General features: G+C 42.0%; 1 protein-coding gene across 2 annotated transcripts in view; it reads right to left on the bottom strand.

Moving 5' to 3' along the window:
• Positions 1 to 575: 575 nt before the first annotated feature.
• Positions 576 to 27,336, bottom strand: part of LOC128685731 (UPF0764 protein C16orf89 homolog) — a 102,732-nt gene continuing 75,971 nt past the window's right edge. For both annotated transcript variants that reach the window (XM_070087948.1, XM_070087949.1), the window contains 5 exons: positions 21,608 to 21,718; positions 13,094 to 13,305; positions 10,468 to 10,645; positions 9,230 to 9,458; positions 576 to 905 (listed from right to left, as the gene is read on the bottom strand). In XM_070087948.1, coding sequence (XP_069944049.1) covers positions 797 to 905; positions 9,230 to 9,458; positions 10,468 to 10,645; positions 13,094 to 13,305; positions 21,608 to 21,718 — 839 coding nt within the window. In that variant the 3' untranslated portion in view covers positions 576 to 796. The remainder of the gene's footprint in view (positions 906 to 9,229; positions 9,459 to 10,467; positions 10,646 to 13,093; positions 13,306 to 21,607; positions 21,719 to 27,336) is intronic.

Here is a 27,336-nt window from a genome sequence, read left to right as displayed (position 1 = left end):
TGCGGGGGATGTAGGTGAAGTGACAGAGTGAGTCAAATATGGGGAGTTGGCGGCACTCATACTCCGCCTGTAGGTGAGGCGGAGAAACTCGAGTGTAAACAAAGAGGTCATTGGGCCGACGGCACACTTAATACTTCCCAATATGTAAGTTAGTAATTACGTGTTATGTAGGGAGGGACACAGAACACCCACGTTAGATTTCCTTTTATACTATGCACAGATAATGATATGTTAGGACGTGAGGTACAAGATGTACTCATAGCATCATGTTGTGCATCCTAAGTTTTGTATTTTATTTCTTTGCAGCTAGGAGCATTCGTTTTGTTGTATCTGAATAAAGGATTATCAGCACACACCCGAATGTCTCTTTGACCAAGAACTACTGGAAAATACAAGGCTGTCAAATAGCAAACAAATATAACAGAGAAGTGTTATTTTGCATCCATTATGATAGACCCTAAGGTGGGTAGGACCACAAGCGTGAGAAAACTTTTAACTAAGTTTTGTTGGTGCTAATTTGAGACCTCGCCTGTTTGGTAAACTTAGTTGCATTGTTGAGATAGGTTAAAAAAAGGTTTAATGATTATATTTTATTAGCATTTACACAATGTTAGTGTTATGTTATTCTCCTTTTTGAGACATTGCCCTTACTTTTAAGTGGCGCTACAGAGAGAGCACAAATTTGGACAATTCTGTCTTGCCGGTGATGCTCATACATTGTGTGAGTGGTGTATAAGTGCGTCAAGGATGAAGCTCGACTGAAGCAGAAACAGCAGAGGGGACATCCTCAAAACATCTAGAGGACGGTAACCAGGAATCGAACTGAGAGACTGAGGTAGCCCAGAGCGACTGCTGATCGGTGTGCCAGGCAGTGTCCGCCCATGGGGCGCTCCTCGCGACGCATTCTTTTTACACACACAGGGAGAGAATAAATGGATTAATAAAAACTATTAGTTCATGTATAATACAGATCTTGGTACCAGTATAGATAACTTCCAGCTCACAAACCTACTAGATATTTGAAAAACTCAGAAATAAATATACAAAGCTAAGGTTTTAAGATTATTTTTAATTGAAGGAACAGTAACGAAAATAAACTAAGAAGCCAATGCTAACGGTTGTAAAATAGTTTGGTTGGTGTTTAATGCGAGTTAAATCCTACATTTTCTTTCTTTCACTGTAACCATTTTGTATAAATAATTTATGGTGTAATTAGGCTGCACGTCATCTGTACACTAATGTCCAATAATACCTTAATATCTAAGATAGGAATTAAAGTGAACTTTCTGAGTATATACACAGAGAGATGTGCCTCTCGGTGCAAATGTGTAAACAAAAATTAACTAAAGCATGAAAGATAAACAAGATAACTTGAGATAAATGATTAAACGAAAATAAAAGATGAATTTCAAAATGCATTCACTAAAGAAACATTACTAAATAAATTTGACTGTAATTCACACCACTTTAATGAAATTAAGCTTGTTCAAGTAACTGGATGATGTTAAGAAAATGTGGACATTGATAAAAATATAGAATGAGGGATCATGGGCAGTGGCAGACCTACATTTTTGGGGCCCTAAAGCTTGAACTGTTATGGGGGGGGCCCCTTCGCAACCCCTTCTCATACGTACAGTAGACCCAAAAATTTTAAGCAATGTAGCTTCTGGTGTCCCTCCAGGATTAGGGGCCTTGAACCTAAGCGTCATAGTAGATCCGCCCCTGATCATGGGCTATTAAGAAATGGGAAGAAACATTAAAACATCAGTGTGGGAAATAATTTCCCAAAATTATGCTGTATATTTTTATAATGTAAATATACCTGATAATGTGATCAACAACACCCTGCCTAATGTATTTTAAAGAGGTGAACCGAGGGGAAAGCTCTGCACCTGCGCTGACGGGCAGGGAAGAGATGCCATTGTTTTTTAATGTGTTACAAGCACGTTAATGTAAGATGTATAATTTTCGTCGCTCTAGGGGTTATATTGGGCTTAAAACCTCTCAAATAGGAGCCGAAATTGTTGGATGTGCATTCCTGCATAATTTGAGCATTAAGCCGATGTACAGTACAGCTCCAGGAACCTCAGATAAGCTATCTAAATTATGTTTGTAATTCTGGCCAGTATTATCATCATAAATTTAATTAGAGGGGGGTTCTGTACATGATACACAGTAACCTCCAGACTAATTGGTGAGTGTTATGATTATAAATTCTCCTTCTGTTATATAAATGTGTATATGTAATCATTTATTAATTTTAATATACAGTCCACAAATTTATATTAAATTTTACCAGAATTCCTGGTAATGTATATTTCATTTGCAATTAATAGGTCTAGAGCAACTTGTGGAGAGATAGATTATGGTAGGTATCGAAGGGGGACATTTTTTGCGACCTAGGTGTCCCAAAAATTCCTACTTGTCTCTGTAACTTTGATAAATAATAATTATCTTTGTTACCATTTACTTGTATGTATCTAATGAGATACATCCAGGTAAATGTAATTTTCCACATTCAGTCTGGATATTTATACGGGTTTAACGCGTAAAATTTTTGTGATTATGTTATTCACTCTGAATCATCTTAGAGATCTCATTCAAAGAAATGGTGAATAAAATAATAATCATTAAATATTGTTAAAAAAAAAACGCTTAAAATTTAGGATATGGAAGATCCTCTAAACCAGTGGTTCTCAACGAGTCTACTTGGACCCCCAGGGAAGGAATTTCCAGTCCAAGGGTAGGAAATTTGGCCACGAGAGGAATTGGGGAGGGTTGTGTAACTTCACAAACTCTCCCTTGGACATGACATGCAATTGTAGTTCTCTGTCCTTGAGACCTTCACAATACACTGTTTGCTACCATTTGGGGAGAGTCAGTCAACAACACTCAGCTAAAGCCTCCCTCATGTGTGGTGTGCTGAGAGGTAGTCAGAGTCTGTACCATACAAATGTGTTCAGTATTAATAATCTATATTTCTACAAGTACATGATACAACTTATACAGACCTAGTTGACATCAGTGACATACTATATAGAAAGTCCTTGGTTATGCTTAGTAGAGCTAACTCCCAAGTACCTACTAGCTGTTAGGTGAACATGAACAATAGGTGTAACAAGGAAACACGCCCAATGTTTTCACCCATACCGGGGATCGAACCACGGACACTCAATGTATGTATTTATAAGGCAACGTGAAAAGCTCTGTTCCACAAGGCGCAGTACTCGACCCCTCCCCCCCCATCCTATTCATCATCATCGTTTCTGACATAGACAGAGATGTAAGCCATAGATAGCTACATGTCTTCCTCTGCGGATAACACCCGAATTGCCATGACAGTGACCTCCATCGAAGAAACCGCAAGACACCAAGCGGACATCAACCAAATCTTCCAATGGGCCTCTCAAAACAATATGAAGTTCAATGAAGAGAAATTTCAACTACTCAGATATGGAAAACTTGAGGAAATTAAAACTGTATCAGAGTACATGACAAATTCTAATCATACAGTAGAGCGAAAGAGTAATGTGAAGGACCTGAGAGTGATAATGTCAGAGGATCTCGCCTTCAAAGACCACAACACCGCATCTACTAGAAAATGAGAGGATGGATAATGAAAACCTTCAAAACTAGGGATGCCAAGCCCATGATGATTCCCTTCAAATTGTTTGTTCTCTCTAGGCTGGAATACTGCTGTACACTAACAGCCTCCTTCAAGACAGGCGAAATTGCTGACCTGGAGAGTGTACAAAGAACTTTCACGGCACACAAATATGATAAGGCACCTAAATTACTGGGAACAGTTGAAGTCCCTTGATTTGTATTCCCTGGAACGCAGGTGAGAGAGATACATGATAATATACACTTGGAAAATGTTAGAGGGATTAATATCAAACTTGCACACGAAAATCACTCCCTATGATAGCAAAAGACTTGGCAGAAGATGCAACATTTCCGCAATGAAAAGCAGAGGCGCCACGAGTACACTAAGAGACAACACGATAAGTGTCAGGGGTCCAAGACTGTTCAACTGCCTCCCAGCATACATAAGGGAGATTACCAATAGACCCCTGGCTGTCTTCAAGAAGGCACTAACAGGCACCTAAAGTCAGTACCTGACCAGCCGGGCTGTGGTTCGTACGTCATTTTGCGTGTGGCCAGCAGTAACAGCCTGGTTGGTCAAACCGTTGATCCACCACGAGGCAAGGTCTCAGACCGAGCCGCAGGGGCGTTGACCCTCGAAACCCTCTATATATATACTCCAGATATAACATAGTGTTGTTTGCCTGATGAGCCTTAAAAAACTGCTGTTACCTGGAGGTTACCTGGAGGTGTTACCTGGAGGTTACCTGGAGGTGTTACCTGGAGGTGTTACCTGGAGGTTACCTGGAGGTTACCTGGAGGTGTTACCTGGAGGTTATCTGGAGGTTACCTGGAGGTGTTACCTGGAGGTTACCTGGAGGTGTTACCTGGAAGTTATCTGGAGGTTACCTGGAGGTGTTACCTAGAGGTTACCTGGAGGTGTTACCTGGAGGTTATCTGGAGGTTACCTGGAGGTGTTACCTGGAGGTGTTACCTGGAGGTTATGTGGAGGTTACCTGGAGGTGTTACCTGGAGGTTATCTGGAGGTTACCTGGATGTGTTACCTGGAGGTTACCTAGAGGTGTTACCTGGAGGTTATCTGGAGGTTACCTGGAGGTGTTACCTGGAGGTTGCCTAGAGGTGTTACCTGGAGGTGTTACCTGGAGGTGTTACCTGGAGGTTACCTGGATGTTACCTGGAGGTGTTACCTGGAGGTTACCTAGAGGTGTTACCTGGAGGTTACCTGGAGGTGTTACCTGGAGGTTATCTGGAGGTTACCTGGAGGTGTTACCTGGAGGTTGCCTAGAGGTGTTACCTGGAGGTTACCTGGAGGTGTTACCTGGAGGTGTTACCTGGAGGTTACCTGGAGGTGTTACCTGGAGGTTACCTAGAGGTGTTACCTGGAGGTTACCTGGAGGTTATCTGGAGGTTACCTGGAGGTGTTACCTGGAGGTTACCTAGAGGTGTTACCTGGAGGTTACCTGGAGGTGTTACCTGGAGGTGTTACCTGGAGGTTACCTGGAGGTGTTACCTGGAGGTTACCTGGAGGTGTTACTTGGAGGTTACCTGGAGGTGTTACCTGGAGGTGTTACCTGGAGGTGTTACCTGGAAGTTACCTGGAGGTGTTACCTGGAGGTGTTACCTGGAGGTGTTACCTGGAGGTTACCTGGAGGTGTTACCTGGAGGTTACCTGGATGTGTTACCTGGAGGTGTTACCTGGAGGTGTTACCTGGAGGTGTTACCTGGAGGTTACCTGGAGGTGTTACCTGGAGGTTACCTGGAGGTGTTACTTGGAGGTTACCTGGAGGTTACCTGGAGGTGTTACCTGGAGGTTACCTGGAGGTTACCTGGAGGTGTTACCTGGAGGTTACTTGGAAGTGTTACCTGGAGGTTACCTGGAGATGTTACCTGGAGGTTACCTGGAGGTGTTACCTGGAGGTTACCTGGATGTGTTACCTGGAGGTTACCTGGAGGTGTTATCTGGAGGTTACCTGGAGGTGTTACCTGGAGGTTACCTGGAGGTCTTACCTGGAGGTTACCTGGAGGTGTTACCTGGAGGTTACCTGGGGGTATTACCTGAAGGTTACCTGGAGGTTACCTGGAGGTGTTACCTGGAGGTTACCTGGAGGTGTTACCTGGAAATTACATGGAGGTGTTACCTGGAGGTTATCTGGCGGTGTTACCTGGAGGTGTTACCTGGAGGTTACCTGGAGGTGTTACCTGGAGGTGTTACCTGGAGGTTACCTGGAGGTGTTACCTGGAGGTGTTACCTGGAGGTTACCTGGGGGTATTACCTGAAGGTTACCTGGAGGTTACCTGGAGGTTACCTGGAGGTGTTACCTGGAGGTTACCTGGAGGTGTTACCTGGAGGTTACCTGGAGGTGTTACCTGGAGGTGTTACCTGGAGGTTATCTGGCGGTGTTACCTGGAGGTTACCTGGAGGTTACCTGGAGGTGTTACCTGGAGGTGTTACCTGGAGGTTACCTGGAGGTGTTACCTGGAGGTGTTACCTGGAGGTTACCTGGAGGTGTTACCTGGAGGTTACCTGGAGGTGTTACCTGGAGGTTACATGGAGGTGTTACCTGGAGGTTACCTAGAGGTGTTACCTGGAGGTTACCTGGAGGTGTTACCTGGAGGTTGCCTAGAGGTGTTACCTGGAGGTTACCTGGAGGTGTTACCTGGAGGTGATACCTGGAGGTTACCTGGAGGTTACCTGGAGGTGTTACCTGGAGGTTACCTAGAGGTGTTACCTGGAGGTTACCTGGAGGTGTTACCTGGAGGTTATCTGGAGGTTACCTGGAGGTGTTACCTGGAGGTTGCCTAGAGGTGTTACCTGGAGGTTACCTGGAGGTGTTACCTGGAGGTGTTACCTGGAGGTGTTACCTGGAGGTTACCTGGAGGTTACCTGGAGGTGTTACCTGGAGGTTACCTAGAGGTGTTACCTGGAGGTGTTACCTGGAGGTTATCTGGAGGTTACCTGGAGGTGTTACCTGGAGGTTACCTAGAGGTGTTACCTGGAGGTTACCTGGAGGTGTTACCTGGAGGTGTTACCTGGAGGTTACCTGGAGGTGTTACCTGGAGGTTACCTGGAGGTGTTACTTGGAGGTTACCTGGAGGTGTTACCTGGAGGTGTTACCTGGAGGTGTTACCTGGAAGTTACCTGGAGGTGTTACCTGGAGGTGTTACCTGGAGGTTACCTGGAGGTGTTACCTGTACCTGGAGGTGCTACCTGGAGGTTACCTGGAGGTGTTACCTGGAGGTGCTACCTGGAGGTTACCTGGAGGTGCTACCTGGAGGTTACCCGGAGGTGTTACCTGGAGGTTACCTGGAGGTGTTACCTGGAGGTTACATGGAGGTGTTACCTGGAGGTTACCTGGAGGTTTTACCTGGAGGTTACCTGGAGGTGTTACCTGGAGGTTACCTGGAGGTGTTACCTGGAAATTACCTGGAGGTGTTACCTGGAGGTTACCTGTAGGTTACCTGGAGGTGTTACCTGGAGGTTACCTGGAGGTGTTACCTGGAGGTTACCTGGAGGTATTACCTGGAGGTTACCTGGAGGTGTTACCTGGAGGTGCTACCTGGAGGTTACCTGGAGGTTACCTGGAAGCTACCTGGAGGTGTTACCTGGAGGTTACCTGGATGTGTTACCTGGAGGTTACCTGGAGGTGTTACCTGGAGGTGTTACCTGGAGGTTACCTGGAGGTTTTACCTGGAGGTTACATGGAGGTTACCTGGAGGTGCTACCTGGAGGTTACCTGGAGGTGTTACCTGGAGGTGCTACCTGGAGGTTACCTGGAGGTGCTACCTGGAGGTTACCCGGAGGTGTTACCTGGAGGTTACCTGGAGGTGTTACCTGGAGGTGTTACCTGGAGGTTACATGGAGGTGTTACCTGGAGGTTACCTGGAGGTTACCTGGAGGTTTTACCTGGAGGTTACCTGGAGGTGTTACCTGGAGGTTACCTGGAGGTGTTACCTGGAAATTACCTGGAGGTGTTACCTGGAGGTTACCTGTAGGTTACCTGGCGGTGTTACCTGGAGGTTACCTGGAGGTTACCTGGAGGTGTTACCTGGAGGTTACCTGGAGGTGTTACCTGGAGGTTACCTGGAGGTATTACCTGGAGGTTACCTGGAGGTGTTACCTGGAGGTTACATGGAGGTGTTACCTGGAGGTTACCTGGATGTGTTACCTGGAGGTTACCTGGAGGTGTTACCTAGAGGTTACCTGGAGGTGTTATCTGGAGGTTACCTGGAGGTGTTACCTGGAGGTTACCTGGAGGTCTTACCTGGAGGTTACCTAGAGGTGTTACCTGGAGGTTACCTGGGGGTGTTGCCTGGAGGTTACCTGGAGGTGTTACCTGGAGGTTACCTGGAGGTGTTACCTGGAGGTGTTACCTGGAGGTTACCTGGAGGTTACCTGGAGGTGTTACCTGGAGGTTACATGGAGGTGTTACCTGGAGGTTACCTGGAGGTTACCTGGAGGTGTTACCTGGAGGTGCTACCTGGAGGTTACCTGGAAGCTACCTGGAGGTGTTACCTGGAGGTTACCTGGATGTGTTACCTGGAGGTTACCTGGAGGTGTTACCTGGAGGTGTTACCTGGAGGTTTTACCTGGAGGTTACATGGAGGTTACCTGGAGGTTTTACCTGGAGGTTACATGGAGGTTACCTGGAGGTGCTACCTGGAGGTTACCTGGAGGTGTTACCTGTAGGTTACCTGGAGGTGCTACCTGGAGGTTACCTGGAGCATTGGTAAAACTATACTCTCATACATTCCCCTCTTTGCCTCCAAGGACAAAGTTCTTTGTCTCCACATTATTATTATAATCACAGGGAAGCGCTAAACCCGTAGGGTTATACAGCGCATGTGGGGGGGATGGAAGGTATTCAGGTTCAATTCAGGGAACTGGAGCACAGATCCAATTCCCTAGATCAAGAGCCCCTCCTTTGTCTCCACAGACTCCTAAGTGCACCACTCACTCTTTTCCCCTCATCAATTCTATGATTCATCTCATCTTTCATAGACCCATGCGCTGACACGTCCACTCCCAAATACCTGAATACATTCACCTCCTCCATACTCTCTCCCTCCAATCTGATATCCAATCTTTCATCACCTAATCTTTTTGCTATCCTCATAACCTTACTCTTTCCTGTATTCATTTTTAATTTTCTTCTTTTACATACCCTACCAAATTCATCTACCAACCTCTGCAACTTCTCTTCAGAATCTCCCAAGAGCACAGTGTCATCAGCAAAGAGCAACTGTGACAACTCTCACCTTATGTGTGATTCTTTATCTTTTAACTCCACGCCTCTTGCCAAGACCTATTATTATTATTGTTATTATTATTAATGGGGAGCACTACGGCCGTAGGGATTATACAGCGCCTATGAGGGGAGGGATGGAAGGTATTCAGGCTTAATTTAGGAACTGGAGCTCAGATCCAATTCCCTAAATCAAGAGCCCCTCACCAGCGTCCAGGAACCTTCCTTGAGAGGACAGTCTCTCATAACAGATTAATTTGGAAATTACAAAATATTGGAGTAAATTAAAAAAATTAATATGGATGAAAAACTTCTCGTTTAGAAAAAAAAATTGAACAATGAAAATGCGTAAATAATGTCTTTTTTGAGATGGTCCTGACCTTGTGTGGTGAGGTGTGGTGGAGAGCTGGTCAGGTGTGGTGGAGAGCTGGTCAGGTGTGGTGGAGAGCTGGTCAGGTGTGGTGGAGAGCTGGTCAGGTGTGGTGGAGAGCTGGTCAGGGATAACAGATGAAGCTCCAAAACATCCTGGATCCTTCTGCCAAGAGAGAACCCGAGACAGCCAGTCCTTCTTGAAGAAATTCCTGTACCCGAGGATTCCACAGAGTGCACCTGCGAGAGGCCAGAAATCGTTAACTTTCTGCGACACACATAAAAAAAGCTTCACTTCAATGTCCACTAAATCCCGAGAAATCTTCAAAAATGCTCGCTTGCTGCAAGATTGTAATAGGAATTACACGAATTTAGAAGCGTCCAGATGGTCACCAGGCTACACGGGAGCTGGAAAATTCATCAAGTGCCAATATACAAAGTGTACATGATGTTCTGGCGCCGCCTGTCCACCCATCCCTGTCACCCCTGCCCTATCAAGTTTTTTTTTTTTTCGAACAGAAAACTGATAGCAGAGTCTGCGGCACATGTCCAACTTTTGCCAATAAAATGTCAGGCGGCTGGGTCTAGCCCCGGCTCTTTTCCTTCTCAAACGACTCCTCTTTTGTAATAATGTCGGTAGAATTACCGATATGTTCGGCAAAAGGACACAGCTGCAACTAATGTGACATTTTATTGTGGCAACGTTTCGCTCTCCAGGAGCGAAATAAAATGTCACATTAGTTGCACTTGTGTCTTTTACCTAACAACTCGTCTTTTCTTCCACTATCCCCACTCTCACCCTCGTGGGTCTAACCTGAGAGTTTTGACCGATCAATTGATCTGTATAACCTAACATGAAGTCACTTCACCTATTATGTTCACCTACACTGCTGACTTATACATGTCATGCCTGTAAGATTTGCTGAAGAATGGTGTCCCAGCAAAACATCTGTTAATATAGGTTTCCATACTGCTTGTGTCTTTTAGTCACAGTGTCTGTATTTTATTATACTTTTATTCCATTATTATTATTATTATTATTATTATTATTATTATTATTATTATTATTATTATTATTATTATTATTATTATTATTATTACAGTAAATGGGAAATGGGAGATAATCTTGTGTGATTCGAGGCAGGGGAGGGTAGCTCCAGTTTTTTGGTTGAGGAACCCTTCACCAGCATCGAGACACCACTGAAGTATTACGCTACTGAAGTCTCTTAGAAATGGTATGTTGCTTGACCTTGTTCCATGAAGAGGTCGCGACGATAGTCTGGGAAGCCAGCCTGAGAGATGGCGGTAGCTTCTTGTAATACCGCGGTGCACAGCTCCGCCAAGATGTGCGTCACATCACTCCTAGCACCACCATTAACACCACCATCCCTCGCAGCCAGCAGCTCCAGTTGCTCGCCACACCCTGCCTGTAACACCACAGGAAGTAATGCTAACTGATGCAAGTGATTGTTGTCACGTCTAAGAGGCAAGACTTGCCCACAAACATGGTAGAATTATGTTAGAAAGACAGTATGGTAGATTAGGCACTATGATTTCCTCTAAACAATCTCGATAAAATTGTGGAGTGAGAAACTATAAAATGCAGATTTACTATGCACATAATATCTCCTTCCAGAGGTCACGGCCTTCCGTGGCCCAGTCCCAGACCAGGTTATGTTGATGTTTCTTACCTATGTAATGAAAGCAGGTTGTTTAGAGATTATAGTGAAATGCTAACTTAGCTAAGTTATATGTTATTCAGTTGTAGCTAGTGAAATGGAAGAAATTAAATAGAGGGCCAGCGGGCCGCCAGAAGCCGTAGCATATTTGACCAGACTCACGAAATTGTAATGACACGATTGCAAACAAACCATACCATGGGCGGGATTTGAACCCAGTGGCTAACGCGACAGTCCGGTGCTTTGAGACTCTCTGACCGCGGGTTCAAATCCCGCCCGTGTTATGGTTTATATTTGACCAGGCAAGTACCAGACAAGTCTGGCTCAAGGCCGAGTTGTGTGAATAACAAACTCGAAACCTATCAAAAGTAAAGAATTCATGAAAGAGGAAAACAGACGAATAAAATAATGGAAGAAACTGAATTAGGTGGTAAATGTCTCTCTCTCTCTCTCTCTCTCTATATATATATATATATATATATATATATATATATATATATATATATATATATATATATATATATATATATATATATATATATATATAAAACACTGATCTCTGGCTGAAGGAGACTCGAACCTACGAACCTTGGAACAAGGTACGCAGTGCTTTACCAATCTACCCACACTGGACAATACCTTGGAGTCCAGCTTGCGCTAGACTTTGATCCAAGGCAGCCAGCTTTCAGGGAGAAGGCTTACAGTCTTTCATCTCATCCCCTGCAGGGGATGAGATGAAAAGTGATATGATGTTAGGGACCTGGGAGTAGTAATGTCTGAACATTACTACTCCCAGGTCCCTTACATTATTTTTCCGCTCTATTGTATGGCCAGAGTTTGTAGTATACTCTGTTCTAGTTATTATCCCCTCCAGTTTTCCATAACAGAGTAGTTGGAATTTGTCCTCATTGAACATCATATTGTTTTCCGTTGCCCACTGGAAAACTTTGAGTATGCTAAGTGATAACACAATAAATGTCAGGGGCCCGAGACTGTTCAACTGCCTCCCAGCATACATAAGGGGGATTACCAATAGACCCCTACTGTCTTCTAGGTGCCGCTGCATAGGCACCTCAAGTCAGTTCCTGACCAGCCAGGCTGTGACTCGTACGTTGGTCTGCATGCAGCTAGCAGTAACAGTCTGGTTTATCAGGCCCTGATCCACCGCGAGGCCTGGTCATGGACCGGACCTCGGGGGCACTGGCCCCAAAAACCCTCTGCAGATATGGGGCCCCGCGCATACATGTCTGAGCCTCTATTATATTGTGATCTGAGTATATAATTTTTAATATGGTAATATTTCGTATAAGATCATCATTGTTAGTGAAGATGAGGTCCAGTGTATTCTCTAATCTTGTTGATTTTATCAGTATTTGCTGGTGTAAGGTGAATTTGGTGCAGAGATTTAAAGGCTCATGTGTGTGTGAGTTTTCATCTGAGCTGCCTCCTGGTGTTATCTCTGCTACAACATTATTTGCTACATTCCTCCATTTTAGATGCCTTAGGCTGAAATCCCCCAGGAGCATGATGTTGGGGGCAGGAGCTGAAAGATTTTCCAGCCAGTGATCAATTTTCACAAGCTGTTCCTGGAACTGTTGGGAAGTTGCATCTGGAGGCTTGTATACAACCACAATGACCATGTTTTGGTTCTCGATCTTTACTGCCAAAACCTCAACTACATTATTTGAGTCATGTAGTAGTTCCGAGCATGTAAGTGACTGTGATATACAGGCTAATCCCCCCCACTTTTGCTTATTCACTCCGTCGCATCTGTATAGGTTGTAATCCGGGATCCATATTTCATTGTCAAAGTGATCCTTTATGTGGGCCTCTGTGAAAACTGCACAGGCACCATACAGGCACCTACACAGGCACCATACAGGCACCTACACAGGCACCATACAGGCACCTACACAGGCACCATACAGGCACCTACACAGGCACCATACAGGCACCTACACAGGCACCATACAGGCACCTACACAGGCACCATACACAAAAGTACAGTATACATACTTGCATACTTAACAGAATTGAAGATCATCCCATGGGAGCTGTTAAGAAAAATGGGTCAGATTTATTTTATTCCCTATAATAGGGATTAAAGTATTTTTGATGCTCATACACATTTGCAGTACTGTCTATTGACCTTTCTAGAGTCGATATACCTTCAATCTAACAAACCAAACAGCTCACCCGTAGTCCTATGGTGAGGTAGAAGACTTGATGTGTGAGTGAATATCCCGAGTAGCCTTGAGCAGTCATGCGTTGCCAGCATTTTTGACTTACAATGCAAAGCACATCACCACCGCTGGTGTCCTCGTCAACACCACCGTCATGGTACACGGTGCCCCCAAGTAACTCAGCCAGACACTCATCAGACTGCTTCTCCACCAACTTTTCCTCACCTGCAGGTGAATTAATTCTTTCTACATATAAGCATACAAGAAAAACTAACAAAAGGAATATAGAGAAAAGAAGCATTCACCTATATGTGGTTGGAGGGGTCGAGTCACAGCTCCTGGCCTCGCCTCCTCGCTGGTCCTTACTATGTCCACTCTGCCTTTGGTTTGGTATGAACCTGTGTTTGGTATAAACCTTGGTAATTGATACCGATAAATTGGTTTAACAAGACACGTGAGCAAACACTAGGATGTTTATTACAAAACGTTTCGGTCCTGGAACCTTGATCAAGGTAACACAACCGAAACATTTTCTAATAAATGCCCCAGAATTTGCTCACTTGTCTTTCAAACCAATCTTTCTTTCTTTCTCTCTCTCTCTCTCTACACACACACACCCCTCAAGGAAGGTTCCTTGATGTTGGTGAGGGGCTCTTGATTTAGGGAATTGAATCTGTGCTCTAGTTCCCTGAATTAAGCCTGAATGCCTTCCACATCCCCCCCCAGGCGCTGTATAATCCTCCGGGTTTAGCGCTTCCCCCATGATTATAATAATAATAATAATACACACACACACACACACACACACACACGTATATATATATATATATATATATATATATATATATATATATATATATATATATATATATATATATATATATATATATATATATATATATATAATATATATATATATACAGTGGACCCTCAACCAGCGATGGCATCGATTAACGATAAATTTGACTAGCGATTCATTTAAACGCAAAAATTTTGCCTCGACTAGCGCTTAAAAACCCGACCAGCGCTTTTCGTTCGGTACCATACGCGTCCACTTTGGCCTGAGCGGGCCTCACTTGTCCCTTTGGTGCCAGTGTTTGCAAGCCAGCCAGCCACCGCAGTCGCTTCCAAACATACAACTGGAACATTTCATATTATCACAGCCTTTTTAGTGATTGCACCTGCAAAATAAGTCACCGTGGGCCCCAAGAAAGCTTCTAGTGCCAACCCTACAGCAAAAAGGGTGAGAATTACTATGGAGATGAAGAAAGTGATAATTGATAAATATGAAAGTGGAGTGCGTATCTCTGAGCTGGTCACCTGGAGTTTACCTGGAGAGAGTTCCGGGGGTCAACGCCCCCGCGGCCCGGTCTGTGACCGGGCCGCGGTTGGTTGTATAATAAACCCCAATCAACCATCGCTACTATTGTGGGCAAGAAAACGGCAATCAAGGAAGCTGTTCTTGCCAAAGGTGCAACTATGTTTTCGAAACTGAGATCGCAAGTGATAGAAGATGTTGAGAGACTTTTATTGGTGTGGATAAACGAGAAACAGATAGCAGGAGACAGCATCTCTCAAGCGATCATATATGAAAAGGCTAGGAAGTTGTATGACGATTTAATTAAAAAAATGCCAGCAACTAGTGATGTGAGTGAATTTAAGGCCAGCAAAGGTTGGTTTGAGAGATTTAAGAGGCGTAGTGGCATACATAGTGTGATAAGGCATGGTGAAGCTGCCAGTTCGGACCACAAAGCGGCTGAAAAATATGTGCAGGACTTCAAGGAGTACATAGACAGTGAAGGACTGAAACCTGAACAAGTGTTTAATTGTGACGAAACAGGCCTGTTTTGGAAGAAAATGCCAAGCAGGACGTACATTACTCAGGAGGAAAAGGCACTTCCAGGACATAAGCCTATGAAAGACAGGCTTACTCTGTTGATGTGTGCTAGTGGTGATTGCAAAGTGAAGCCTTTTGCTGCAGCTGCAGCCGCAGCAAGCAGCAACAAGGCTGCTCCTATATCTTGCCGTCCCCTGGGCCTATCCGAACTCCAGTGATGGCCAAATCTGCAAGTACTGCTGCAACAACATGCAAGTAAACTATAGTGACATAAAAACTGACGGTGACGACAACGAAATGGACTAAATATGACAGAAGAGGGACCGGCATTCAAGTACCAGACCTGCTGCCAGACGTGAACCAGACACGAGACGTTTTCCACTACAATGAAATAACTGACCTCCATATCAACTGCACCAGTGTTCAACGGGAAGACAACATGGCAGAAAACCTGATCAACTAAATCTCCAAGGAAATGACAGGTCTGTAGGACTTTTTTCTTCAGTGCCAAACGAGGGAAAGAATTGAGCCTTTAAACATGGCTGACCGGCATCCAAACAGCAGCTACTGCCAGACGTACAACTAGCGAAGTGAAATTCTCATCTTTACTGACGTTCATCTGTTGACAGTAGCATCATATCTGTACCGCCATCATATCACCTGTACCAGTGCTAACGAGAGGGAAACACAGGAGACATCGTCAAATCAACAGTACAAAACTCCAAGGTTATAGGTCGGATATCCCTCAGTGCCAGTCGTGAGAAAGAAGTGAATAGTTAAATAGTCAAGGTTAATGTTTTAGTAGCTGACCTATATTCAGCTGACTAGTATACAGGGAGAGAATCATAGCAGAAAAAGCCAAATATATCTATAAACTCAAGGAAAGTCAGGTTGTAGGTGGCGTTACTCCCCTCAGTGTTTTAAAAATGGCTGAGTCAGCAGAACAGGTCAGGAGACAACAACACGACACAACCCCCGATAAATGGAATTGAGGGGGATTTGGAAGGATAAAACCATGGGTTAAACCTTTCTGGTCTACCAGAATGGAAAGGAGTTAGAAGTTAATTGGTGAAGCCAGACTGTGAAGTGAGATGGGAAGGGGAGTGTGTAATAAGGGGTTAACTGTAAGGGTTTTGTGAAGTTAAGGGAAAAGTGAGCAGTGAAGAGGGTTTTGAAGAGGAAATTTTACTAGTAATTCAGTGGTGATTGCTAAAGCAGATACTAAGTGTACTAGGGACTGGAAAAGAGAAATAAATATTATTGTATATGAGTAAAAGAGCGAAGAGTGAAAATGGCAGGCATTAGGGGGATACAGGCTGCCATAATTATATTTATCTTTCTTCTTCAATTCCATGAAGAAAGAAATCAGTCATGGGGGCTGGAAAAGGTGAATGGAGTAACAGCGCCCTGGACAGTAAAAGCCCAACAGTTGCCATCCTACCAGAAAAGTAAACCTCACTATTGCCGCAAGGTATGGCAACACCGCATACCCAAACAAAAACAGTGGCACACAGCTCTTATTGTAGCGCTCTTAAGTGGTGATATCCAAATTAATCCAGGACCTCAAACTATTGTGCAGAGGCAAAACAGACAGATAAATGACAGCGATAATGACGGTCTAGTAGCTAGGAATGATAACCTTAACTCCATATGTAATGCATACATAGGTCAATGTGAGACAATACAGCCATTATTATCTCAAACACTAACAAACAGGTGCATACACTGTACTAAAGTACACATGAAAAACAGAAAAGGCACCTTATGTAAAATGTGTAAGGGGTGGGTGCATGATGGATGTATGTACAATTATAGCAACGGTGCCAGAATTCATTTTGTGTGTAACAAATGCACTTTGGCACAGTTACCCTTTAGCAGTGATGACATTGATTTACCTAATTTTAATACAAATGACCCATTGCCATATATTGATGATTATGATTGTTTTATGAAAACAGGCCTTCACTTTATTCATGTCAATGCAAGATCACTTCTTCCTAAATTAGCAGAGATTAGGATTCTAGCTAACAAAATTAGGGCGGCAGTTATAACCATCTCTGAATCTTGGTTGGATGATACGGTGACTGACGACGAGGTCAAAATAGAAGGTTACAATATAAAACGCTTAGATAGGAACAGAAAGGGTGGTGGAGTATGTGCCTACATTAGAAATGACTTAGCTTACAATCCAAGACCTGATTTAAATAACAATAAACTGGAGATTCTATGGTTTGAAGTGCTGCTTCCCAAGACCAAACCCATCTTACTAGGAACTAGTTACCGCCCTCCTACCCAGGACCAGTTCTTAGAAGACTTTTCCAGAGTCTTGTCCGGAGTTGAAAACAATTGCGAGACAATAATACTGGGCGACTTCAATATCTGTTTTCAGCAGCAAAATAACGGGCTATGCAAAAGGTATAAGCAAATTCTAGGATTAAATAGCTACACCCAACTAATTAATACACCAACCCGGATCACACAGTTCTCAGCCACCCTAATTGACCACATACTTTGTAACCGCGCTGAGAACATTAGTCAGTCAGGCGTCATTACCACAGGTCTTAGTGATCATTTCATCATTTACTGCACCAGGAAAATCACTAGGGATAGGATAGGCCTACACAGGACAATAAAAATGAGGTCAACTAGAAATTACAGTAAAGAAACACTGGTAAATAGGCTACACAATTGTGACTGGACAGAGATAACAAGTTGCACGGACGTAAACGATGCCTGGGAAAAATTCAAAACAACGTTCACTACCATTCTTGATAATATTGCACCAGTTAAAGAGGTTAGGATTAAACGAAGAACTGAACCCTGGATGACTACTGAGATATTAGATAATATGAAATTCAGAGACCAGCTGCTAAAAAGATTTAAAGCAAACAGACAGGATATTGCAGCACTAAATGAATTCCAAAGGTTGAAGAACAGAGTACAGAGGCTTATAAAAGGAGCAAAGGCAAAGCACTATTGCTCAAAAATTGAAGAGTATAAGCATAACCCCAGAAAGCTCTGGCAACAACTAAAACAGTTGGGGTATAGCCATAAGCCAGTAGATAGGTCTAACATAGTACTCATTATCGATAATGAGGTATGCCACGAAACATCTAAGGTGGCAAATTGCTTTAATTCCTACTACACATCTGTTGCATCAACACTAGTAAGTAAACTACCAGCTGCATCAAATACCTTTAACACAGACTCTGATAAGTTTCAAACATACTATACCAATAAAGGGGTAACCCCAAACAGTTGTCAACTAGTAAGTGTATCTCATGACTTCATTCAAAAAGAACTAAGCAGGTTAAACCCAACTAAGAGCACAGGCCCTGATAACATCCCGTCTAAGTTCCTAAAAGATGGTGCTTCTGAACTGTCAATCCCTATTGCTCACATAATAAATCTATCAATAACCACTAATACCGTACCGGAGGGGTTCAAGGAGGCCAGAGTTACTCCTATCTTCAAGAAAAATAATAGGTCTGATGTAAGCAACTATAGACCTGTTAGTATACTCAGTATAATATCTAAAATTCTGGAGAGGGCGGTGTATTCTCAAGTAGTTAAGTACCTTAATGACAACAGCATTCTCCATAGCTATCAGTCGGGCTTTAGAAGATCCTACTCAACCGATACCTCCCTTATTAATCTGATGGATTACCTGAGAACTGAAATGTCAAAAGGGAACCTCATAGGTATGGTAACCTTAGACCTGCAGAAGGCCTTCGATACTGTCAACCACAATATATTATGTAAGAAACTTCAAGCTATCGGTATAGGTTCTGTAGACTGGTTTAAGTCCTACCTTAGCAACAGGAGACAAATAGTCAAAATCAACAAAACGGAATCAGAACCCCTGCTGATAACATGTGGAGTTCCCCAAGGTAGTATTCTGGGTCCCTTATTATTCTTATGTTATGTCAATGATATGCCTATCAGTGTCAAGTGCAAACTCCTACTGTATGCAGATGACAGTGCTCTGTTAGTGACAGGTAAAGACCCACAAGATATTGCTAATGTTTTAACACTGGAACTGGAGTCCTGCAGCAAATGGTTAGTAGACAACAAACTATCATTACACCTAGGGAAAACTGAAGCCATTCTCTTTGGAACGAAACATAAACTGAGAAGGGTAAATAATTTTAATGTTCAGTGTAATGGGGAGTCCATCACTTTGGTTTCATCAGTAAAATATCTGGGAATCCCCTTTGACCCATGCATGTCAGGAGAATTGATAGGGAACAGTGTAGTAAAGAAAGCGAATGCCAGACTGAAGTTCCTGTATAGACAAGCACAGTGTCTACCTACTGAGGCTCGCAGGACCCTATGTCTAGCCCTTATACAATGCCATATGGATTACGCTTGCTTTTCATGGTACTCTGCCTTGACAAAAAAACTGAAAGATAGACTGCAAATCACCCAGAACAAAATCGTAAGATTCACCCTGGGGCTGGGACCAAGAGAACATGTAGGCCAGGATGAATTACAGCAGTTGGATATGCTGAATGTTGAAGACAGAGTAAAACAACTGAAGCTAAATCATGTTTATAAAATTGCTCACGAACAGTGTCCAGAATATCTTGCTGTCAATTTTGTCAAGGTTGGGAACCAAAGCAATCATAGTACTAGGGGGAGAGAGCACAACTTTGTAGTACCCACAGTCAGTGGCCAGGCGTCAAACACCTTTTATTGTACAGCAATAAAGGAATGGAACAGACTACCCGCACATGTCAAAGCCAGTCATAGCATGAACCAGTTCAAGAAGACTGCCAAAAAGTGTCTGATGAATGTAGCTACAGAAAGGGAGGGGAATGATTTTCTATTTTTTAGCTAAAATACGTGTAAATTTTACCTTATTCCTAGTAATGACCCTCGTATTGTAGATAGTCTTAATGACCCTCGTGTAGTAGATAGTCTTTTTAGTATGATAATAAGATGTTATCTTCATTGTAGAATAATAAGAAAATATTATAACCTTTATATTATAATAATAAGGTAAAAGGACCCCAATGGAAATAAGTCACTCTGTCTGACTTTTTTGGGTTATCCCAGGTTCTCTACACATATGCTGCTATGTATGATAATTCTATGTAACTGTATTTGTGTATACCTGAATAAATTTACTTACTTACTTACTTACTTACTTATTGGTGTATCACTCTGAAACCCCCAGAGTGTTCAAGAAAAACAATGTCCTCAAGGCTAATTTGTGTGTGCTGTGGAGGGCAAACAGTAAGGCATGGGTCACTAGGGACTTTTTCTATGACTGGTTACACCAAGCATTTGCCCCCGATGTGAAAAATTACCTAATTGAAAAGAAATTAGACCTTAAGTGCCTCCTGGTGTTAGACAATGCCCCTGGTCATCCTACAGATGTGGCAGAGCGACTTTCTAGGGACATGAGCTTCATTAAGGTGAAGTTTTTGCCTCCTAATACCACTCCTCTCCTGCAGCCCATGGACCAGCAGGTTATTTCCAACTTCAAGAAACTGTACACAAAAGCTATGTTTGAAAGGTGCTTTGTAGTGACCTCAGAAACTCAACTGACTCCAAGAGAGTTTTGGAAGGATCATTTTACCATCCTCAATTGTGTATACATTATAGGTAAGGCTTGGGAGGAAGTGACTAAGAGGACATTGAACTCTGCTTGGAAAAAACTGCGGCCAGAATGTGTAGACAAAAGGGATTTGGAATTTTTTGAGGCTAACCCTGAGAATCCTATGCCAGTTGAGGAATCCATTGTGGCATTGGGGAAGTCCTTGGGGTTGGAGGTTAGTGGGGAGGATGTGGAAGAGTTGGTGGTGGAGGACAGTGAAGAACTAACCACTGATGAGCTGCTAGATCATCTTGAACAGCAAGAGGGCAGACATGAGGAAACTGCTTCAGAGGAGGGGAGAGAGAAACTGAAGAAGTTGCCTACTTCCAAGATTAAGGAAATCTGTGCAATGTGGCTTAAAGTGCAAAGCTTTATGGACGATAAACACCCTGACACAGCTACTGCAAGCCGTGTTGGCAAGCTGTACACTGACAATGTTGTGAACCACTTTAGGAAAGTCATAAAGGAACGAGAGGTACAGGCCTCTATGGACAGATATGTTGTGCGACAGAAGTCCAGTGACTCAAGCTGGTCCTAGTGGCATTAAAAGAACAAGGGAAGTGACCCCGGAAAAAGACTTGCTGCCTCAAGTGCTAATGGAAGGGGATTCCCCTTCTAAACAGTAAGAAGATAACGCTCTCCCCTCCTCCCATCCCATCAATCCTCACCATCAATCATATATATATATATATATATATATATATATATATATATATATATATATATATATATATATATATATATATATATATATATATATATATATATATATATATATATATATATATATATATATATAAAACAAGTAATCATACATTATATATATATAAGGTATTAATGTCTTTTTAGATAATATATTTGTCGTTTAAGAGTACATCAAAAATTTACAAGATCAACTCAGAAACGTTATTTTTAATAAACATTTAAAATTTTATACAAATGTTAATGGTAATATACATGGTGAAGCGCATAAATATATTGGTAAAATAATTATTTGGAAACAAAGTGTAAATATGTAGACATAGAAACTCACATAAATTTAGCTTAACAATATAAAATAAGAGTGGTGAGCGTGATTGTTATATTACCATCAAGGACGGTGAGGAGGTCGTGTGGGTGGATGAGAGACGTAGTGATATTTATGGCACGAGTGGTAAGGGGCACCTCCCAGAACCCTGGTCTCAGCAGCTCTCCCAGCTCTGTCAAAGTGTCCAACATTATTTCATAGTCAGCATGAGTTATATGTGACTTGCAGCTGCTGACTCCCTTGCTCCACCACACCCAGACATGATACATATACCGAGAGGTGTAAGTCAGTGTACTCTCACCTAACTGTGGATGCAGGGGTCGAGACATTACTCTTGGCCCCGCCTGTTCAATGATCGCTACTAGGTCCTCTCTCTCCCTGCTCCATGAGCTTTATCAAACCTCGTTTTAAAATTATGTATGGTTCCTGCCTCCACTACGTCACTTTCCAATTCAATTCAAAGTTTATTCTCTATAAGGATTACAATGCTGAGTTTACAGAATTTGGTTATTGTGTGGTTTACATGTAATATAATAATTACAGAGTGTACCACTAGAATACCTAGCATGGCTAGGCATTTCGGGCGGACTTAGTTTAATTCTTAATTTTAAAATATTACAAATTATGAGGTAAGTTGGTTTTGTGGCTAAGTTACTAAATACTAGTTTGTGAGTTTAGCAATGTGAATGCTTTTGTTTTGGCACAATACATAGTTTCAGTATTGGAGTATCACAGACCAACTTATGACTAGTTAGGATTCATTATTTTAAGATTGAGATTAATATTTATGTTTATGGTCAAATGGGTGAGTGTAAATGTGAACCACCAGGTGGTATTGGTGTAGTTAGTTGACGGGGTGTATCAGGGAGATAAGATGTTTTCTAATGGTAGTTTTGAAGGTGATGAATGTGTCTGCAGTTCTAGAGTTTTCAGGTAGGGTGTTCCAGATTTTAGGGCCTTTGACATATATTGAATTTTTGTAAAGGTTTAGTCGGACACCGGGAATGTCATAGAGATGTTTGTGTCTGGTGTTATGCCTGTGGGTTCTGTCACAACTATCAAGAAAGCGTTTTAGGTCAAGGTTAATATTGGAATTTAAGGTCCTGTAGATGTAGACTGCACAGTAGTAAGTGTGGATGTACTGAACAGGGAGTAAGTTTAGATCTATGAAGAGTGGGGGGTGTGTTGCCAGGGATGGAATTTAATGATTATTCTTACTGCGACTTTTTGTTGGGTTATTATTGGCTTTAGGTATGTTGCTGCAGTTGATCCCCAAGCACAAATAGCATAGGTGAGGTATGGATAAATAAGTGAGTGGTATAGTGTGAGAAGAGCAGTTTGCGGCACGTAGTATCGTATCTTGGAGAGGATCGCAACCGTTTTGGATACTTTTTTGGTTATGTGTTGGATATGGGTGCTGAAATTCAGGTTGTTGTCAAGGTATAGGCCTAGGAATTTGCCCTCATTATGTCTGGTAATCAGAGTGTTGTCGATCTTAATGTTAATTTGTGCATCTCCTGCTCTGTTTCCAAACATAATATAGTAGGTTTTGTCAGTGTTAAGCGTAAGTTTATTGGCTGTCATCCAAGTCGATATTTTGATCAGCTCCTCGTTAACAATGGTGTTGAGGGTGGCAAGATTAGGGTGAGAGATGACATAAGTCGTGTCGTCAGCAAAGAGAATGGGTTTCAGGTGTTGGGATACATTTGGAAGATCATTGATGTATATGAGGAAGAGCAGGGGACCAAGGACAGTTCCCTGCGGAACTCCAGTATCAAGTGGCCGTGTTGTTGATGCTGTGTCTTTAATGGTGACATACTGATACCTATTAGTAAGGTAAGATTTGAAATAAGCAAGCGCATGGCCTCTTATACCGTAATGGTCAAGTTTGTGGAGTAGGATGTCGTGGTCTACTGTGTCAAAAGCTTTTCTTAGGTCAATAAAAATTCCTAGTGGATATTCCTTATTTTCCAATGCTGTGTAAAGCAGATCTAGCATTTTTATGATTGCATCATTAGTGCTTTTATTTTTCCTGAATCCAAATTGGCAGGGGTTGAGTATGTTTTGTGCCATTATAAATGAATATAGTCTCCTGTGCACGAGTTTCTCAAAGATTTTGGATAGCAATGGTAAGTTTGATATTGGCCTATAGTTGTTTAAGTCTGTAGGGTCACTACCTTTATGTATTGGTGTAACCCTTGCCATCTTGAGTAGTTTCGGGAAGGTGCTAGTTTCTAGTGACTTGTTAAAAAGTAATGAAATAGCATGCGAAAGGACATGGGCCGCTCGCTTTTACAGTAATGGTGGGACATGAGACAGATTCCATGAGTTATTTTTAAGTGACTTTATAATCTCGGTGACTTCCGTGGGCTCAGTTGGTGCAAGATAGAAGGAATTTGGGAAATTCCCATCTAGGTAGTCCCCGGCATGGGCATTGGCATGTGGGATTTTATTGGCGAGATTAGATCCTATGGTTGAGAAGAAGTCGTTTATCTTGCTAGCTGTGTCAGTGGGGTGCAGTGGTGTTTCATTAGGTTTAGTTAGGACAATATTCTCGGTTTTTTTCAGTTTGTGGGTCCCTAGAATCTGAGAGAGTGTTTTCCAGGTCTTTTTTATATCTCCTCTTGTGTCTGTGAATCTACTGGAGTAGTATAGTTGTTTGGCTTTCTTTATTTGGTGAGAACTGATGAATAGTGTTTAAGAATATCTTTGTGTATTAAGCCCTGTCTATATTGCTTTTCATATTGGTGTTTCTTGTCAATGGATTTCAGAATGGTGCTGGTTAGCCATGGGCAACCAAGCTGTTTGTTTGTGATCTGTTTCGTTTTTTATAGGACAATGTTTGTTGTATAGTCTAAGTAATTTGTTAAGAAAAATGTCTGTCCAGTCATCAATACCATTGGCCTTGGAGAATTCTGTGGGTCAGTCAAAAGTCTCTAGGTCAGCTGTGAACTTCCTTATTGAGGCCTCATCATGGAGTCTAAATGAGACTTTGTTGTATTCAAGTGGTGGTTTACTAATGTTTGTCAGGAGGAAGGTAGGGTAGTGGTCTGTAGTGCTATCTGTGATTGTCCCTGATTTAAGGGGGGCTAGTATATTGGTCCATATGTGGTCTATTATGGTTGCACTTGTCTCAGTGAGCCTGGTTGGTTTAGTTATTGTTGGTATGAGAAGTGTGTTGTTCATATTTTTGATGAAATCAGTTACAGGCTAATCATCTAGTTCTAGTTGACCGTAATGGTCAAGTTTGTGGAGTAGGATGCCGTGGTCTACTGTATCAAAAGCTTTTCTTAGGTCAATAAAAATTCCTAGTGGATATTCCTTATTTTCCAATGCTGTGTAAAGCAGATCTAGCATTTTTATGATTGCATCATTAGTGCTTTTATTTTTCCTGAATCCAAATTGGCAGGGGTTGAGTATGTTTTCTGACGTTTAAATGAATATAGTCTCCTGTGCACGAGTTTCTCAAAGATTTTGGATAGCAATGGTAAGTTTGATATTTGCCTATAGTTGTTTAAATCTGTAGGGTCACCACCTTTATGCATTGGTGTAACCCTTGCTGTCTTGAGTAGTTTTGGGAAGGTGCTAGTTTCTAGTGACTTGTTAAAAAGTAATGAAATAGCATGCAAAAGGGCATGGGCCACTCACTTGTACAATAATGGTGGGACATGAGACAGATTCCCTGAGTTATTTTTAAGTGACTTTATAATCTCGGTGACTTCCGTGGGCTCAGTTGGTGCAAGATAGAAGGAATTTGGGAAATTCCCATCTAGGTAGTCCCCGGCATGGGCATTGGTACATGGGATTTTATTGGCGAGATTAGATCCTGTGGTTGAGAAGAAGTCGTTTATCTTGTTAGCTGTGTCAGTGGGATGCAGTGGTGTTTCATTAGGTTTAGTTAGGACAATATTCATGTTTTTTTCAGTTTGTGGGTCCCTAGGATCTGAGAGAGTGTTTTCCAGGTCTTTTTTTATATCTCCTCTAGTGTCTGTGAATCTACTGGAGTAGTATTGTTTGGCTTTCTTTATTACTTTGGTGAGAACTGATGAATAGTTTTTAAGAATATCTTTGTGTATTAAGCCCTGTCTATATTGCTTTTCATATTGATGTTTCTTATCAATGGATTTCAGAATGCTGCTGGTTAGCCATGGGCAACCAAGCCGTTTGTTTGTGATCTGTTTCATTTTTATAGAACAATGTTTGTTGTATAGTCTAAGTAATTTGTTAAGAAAAATGTCTGTCCAGCCATCAATACCATTGGCCTTGGAGAATTCTGTAGGCCAGTCAACAGTCTCTAGGTCAGCTGCGAACTTCCTTATTGAGGCCTCGTCATGGAGTCTAAATGAAACTTTGTTGTATTCAAGTGGTGGTTTACTTATGTTTGTCAAGAGGAAGGTAGGGTAGTGGTCTGTAGTACTATCTGTGATTATCCCTGATTTAAGGGGGGCTAGTATATTGGTCCATATGTGGTCTAGTATGGTTGCACTTGTCTCAGTGAGCCTGGTTGGTTTAGTTATTGTTGGTATGAGAAGTGTGTTGTTCATATTGTTGATGAAAACAGTTACAGGCTGATCATCTAGTATGCCAACGTTTATGCTGAAGTCTCCAGCTAAGAGAAGGTGGTGCTTATTCATTTGTCTGTTTGTTATTAGTGACTTCAATTTCTCACTGAAATTTGGGATGTTTGTGTGGGGTATCCGGTAAATGGCACCGACTGTTATAGGTGTCTTAAGGTTTTTTACAGTAAAATTAGCAAAAATGTATTCCCCATATTCATCACTAAAGCAAGTGGTGCTAATACAAGATAATTGGTTAGAGTAATAGATTGCAATACCACTCCCAAATTAGTATGGTCTGCAGTTGTGAATTGCTGTGTATCCTGGTAGAGGGTAGATATCTATTGTGTCCTGCTTAAGCCAGGTCTCAGTAAGAATAATGCAGGAGAAGGGTGTCTTTAGTGATTCAAGGAGTGCCAGGAGGTCATCATAGTGTTTGCTTAAGGACCTGATGTTGTAGTTAAGTACTGATAGACTTTTAGCATTGTTTAGGATAGTGCTGGCTTGTGATGCTGTGTAATAAAGGCAGTTACTTTCCAATAGGTTTTGATTGGGTTTCAGATTATGGAGGTTCAGATCAGGGTCAACGTGATCAATCATCTTCTAGGTTTCAATTATGGTTATTTATATCCTGAGTTGTGTGTTGAGTTCTAGGACTGATATCTGTAGTGGTGGGAAGTTTGGACAAGTATATAGCTAGAGTATTTTGGTCATATAGAGTATAGTCACTAATACACATAATGAAATGAAGTTGATGTTGTCAATGTGTTGTGCTGGAATGAGCTAAAGCACAACTAGGTATAAACTAATAATATAAAAATACAAATTAAAAATAGCACAAGACTCTCACTTGTAATTGCACTAAGGTCTAATATAATGACTTTGGTATAGTCTATGTACTGAGCTAGAATGAGCTATAGTATAACTAGGTTTAATCTAATAATATAAAAATACAAATTAAAAATAGCACCAGACTCTCACTAGTAATTGCACTATGGTCTAATATAATGAATTTGGTATTCACTTTGTATTAAGCTAGAATAAGCTATAGTACAAGTGAGTTTAATCTGATAATATAAAAAAGGAACAAGACTCTCAATTGTAATTGCACTAAGGTCTTATATAAGTTGTTTACAAGAACTAGAATATAACTAGATTTAAATTGACAGGATAAAATACACAAATTAAGGTAGCAAAAGAATAATAAAAAAAATGCTAAAAAAAAAATGGCAAT

This window comes from Cherax quadricarinatus, chromosome 23 (assembly GCF_038502225.1).
Source record: "Cherax quadricarinatus isolate ZL_2023a chromosome 23, ASM3850222v1, whole genome shotgun sequence".
Classification (NCBI taxonomy): Eukaryota; Metazoa; Arthropoda; class Malacostraca; order Decapoda; family Parastacidae; genus Cherax; species Cherax quadricarinatus.
This window is presented reverse-complemented; position numbering and strand designations above follow the sequence as displayed.